Source organism: Primulina eburnea, chromosome 4 (genome assembly GCF_022965805.1).
Source record: "Primulina eburnea isolate SZY01 chromosome 4, ASM2296580v1, whole genome shotgun sequence".
NCBI classification, from domain to species: domain Eukaryota; kingdom Viridiplantae; phylum Streptophyta; class Magnoliopsida; order Lamiales; family Gesneriaceae; genus Primulina; species Primulina eburnea.
In genome coordinates, this window is record NC_133104.1 from 42,180,166 (window position 1) to 42,183,308 (window position 3,143).

At 41.2% G+C, this 3,143-nt stretch overlaps 1 protein-coding gene across 1 annotated transcript; it reads left to right on the forward strand.

Moving 5' to 3' along the window:
- Positions 1-384: 384 nt before the first annotated feature.
- On the forward strand, positions 385-2,218 carry LOC140829133 (tyrosine decarboxylase-like). Its single transcript, XM_073192138.1, is given in 2 exon segments — positions 385-1,163; positions 1,165-2,218. Coding segments are annotated over 2 exon segments (1,533 nt in total). The 5' UTR covers positions 385-503; the 3' UTR covers positions 2,038-2,218.
- Positions 2,219-3,143: the final 925 nt, after the last annotated feature.

Consider the following 3,143-nt stretch of genomic DNA (forward strand, 5'->3'; position numbering starts at 1 on the left):
GCAGCTATAATTAGGTGTGTGTTCGTTAATGCGGATAACCGTTGTCGGCAAGTTCCCTTAATTTTTGCGAATGGTAAGATCGATTGAACTCCTAAATCAAAATTAGAGGCCAAAGATGGAGTGAAATAGTAATAATCACAATTTTGAGATAGTTAAAATTTCATAATTTAAGCTTATTTTTATTTGACTGATCTTGATTACAGATATAACATCACCGAGAGGGGGAGGGGCTGTTTAAGCCTATGAACCCGTGTGAAACCAAACCCTGCCCGACACCTACCAACTCTAAATAAAAATATAGGAAAACTTCTTCCCCCATCTACCACCTCCCAAGGTCCACTCTTACTACATACACACGTATGTGTATATATATATATAGCCTAGTCTCTCGATCGTAAACATTAAAAAGAAAGAGAGCTGTACATTTAAAAATCATCTTTCCTTTTTGTGATACATAGTGAAAAAAACGATTAGCCAGGAAGAGATTTTGCAATCAAGTAAAAATGGGGAGTGTTCAGAATCAAAAGCTCGAGAATGGATTCTCTGGAACGATTAAGCCTATGGATCCGGAGGAGTTCAGAAGGCAAGGTCACATGGTTATAGATTTCATTGCTGATTATTACAAGAATGTTGAGAAATATCCTGTTCGTAGCCAAGTGGAGCCTGGTTATCTCCGGAAGAGGTTACCAGAAGCTGCTCCGAACGACCCGGAACCTATTGAAGAGATCCTTCATGACGTGAAGAAAGACATTGTACCCGGGATCACACATTGGCAGAGTCCTAATTATTATGCATATTTCCCGTCCAGCGGAAGTATTGCTGGATTTCTTGGAGAAATGCTGAGCACTGGATTCAACATTGTTGGGTTCAACTGGATGTCATCTCCTGCTGCCACCGAGCTTGAGAGCATTGTCATGGATTGGATGGGGAAAATGCTTGATCTCCCATCGGAGTTCCTGTTTTCTGGTGGGGGAGGCGGCGTTATGCAGGGAACCACCTGCGAGGCCATACTCTGCACGGTGGTCGGTGCCAGGGATCAAGTGCTGAAGAAAATCGGGAGGGAGAGTATCAACAAGCTTGTGGTATATGGATCGGATCAGACCCACTCTGCTCTGCAGAAGGCAGCTCAGATAGCTGGCATCAACCCCAATAATTTCCGGGCATGTTGCTACGACAAAAACCACCGAATTCGGGCTGACAGCAGAAGCATTCCGCGCGACCGTTGAATCCGACATTGAAGCTGGGCTGGTGCCTCTGTTCCTGTGCGCCACCATTGGGACAACATCGTCCACGGCGGTTGATACGCTGGGGCCACTGTGCGAGGTGGCGAAGGAGTTCGGGATATGGGTTCACGTGGACGCAGCATACGCCGGGAGCGCATGCATTTGCCCAGAGTACCGCCATTTTCTGAACGGAGTAGAAAACGCCGACTCTTTCAGTTTCAACGCACACAAATGGTTCTTAACAACGTTGGACTGCTGCTGCCTGTGGGTGAAAGACCCCAGCGCCCTGATAAAAGCCCTGTCCACGTATCCAGAGTATCTGAGAAACAAAGCCTCCGAAACGAAGCAGGTGGTTGATTACAAAGATTGGCAAATCACCCTCAGCCGCCGCTTCAGGTCTCTGAAACTGTGGCTCGTCCTCCGCAGCTACGGCGTGTCAAACCTCAGGAAATTCCTTCGAAGTCACATAAAAATGGCAAAGAATTTCGAAGGTTTGATAGGAATGGATAAGAGGTTCGAAGTGGTGGTACCCCGGAACTTCGCCACCGTCTGCTTCCGCATCTCGCCCATCGAAATCGGTTCTATACTGCCGCAGCACCACAGCGTGTGCAAGGAGGAAGCTGCCAACAATTTCAATGCTAAGTTGCTGGAATCCATTAACGAATCTGGAAAGATTTACATGACACACGCGGTGATTGGCGGGGAATATGTGATGCGCTTCGCTGTAGGGGCGAGCCTCACCGAGAACAGGCATGTCATCCTGGCCTGGAAAGTCGTGCAAGAGCATGCAAATGCCTTGTTAACCATTTCCTAATGTTTTAACCTAAGTATGAATTTTCCTATCGCTTTTCTTTTTAAAATCCATCTTCGGTCGGGCAAGAAAACCTGCTTGTGATATTAATGAATAATGTAATATTGTTTGATTCCTAGTGTATAGATTACAATATTGTACGTTATTTGGAAATGAAATTGAAGTATCGTTTCATTCTCTGAAATAGCAGCGAAAAAGACTCCTGATATTGACGTTACTGGCCTCCATCAAAACTTGAAGTGATCCCTGCATGCATACCCATTCTAATACAAGAAAATTCTGGGTTTTAATCCGATCGATAATCTTGGCCATTTTATTTTTCTGTTTTTCCCCGTATTGATATGCATGCCATGCACTTTAAAAATCCAACTTTGATTTATATTTTATATGTATGTATAATACAACAAACATACATAATCATCCTGAAATCTCGAGATAATATGTCATTGGATACAACATACACTGTTATATTCAACACAAAATTTTCTTACATTTCAATGAATTTAGGTTCTTACATAACACTTGTTATATTTGACATTAAAAGACCAAAATTCAATCAAGATATGTAACGATGCCACTTTATAAATAGCAAGGAACATAATGTAAAGAGACAGTCTCCTGTAGAGTGAGTTTAATCGAATCTACGCATAATCCAGCTCAATTTATATATATATATATATATATATATATATATATATATATATATATATGTGTGTGTGTGTGTGTGTGTACATATTCGTGTGGACATGTGCATTACCTACCACCCCGAAGCAGTTGGGAGAGAGTTGCACTAAATTTTCTAAGAAATCATTGAATATTTTAATAACCTTTTTCCCCAAAAAACCCAAAAATCTTTAATGGTAGTGCCCAACTAGTTTTCAATTGCTTTGTAGGTGTTCACCGAATCATTGGACCATTCGATTTCTACAAAATTCTAGTCGTTGCCGTACTGTAGTTTATTACTTTGTTTCATTATAATTCAACATTCATATATTATTTCTTTAAAATAAAAAATGAAGTATATGTTCTTGGCTTATTTGCCAAGACATGGAAATTAGAGTTTCTTAATTTAATTTTCCCTTGATTTTATTTATTTATTTGAGATCGTG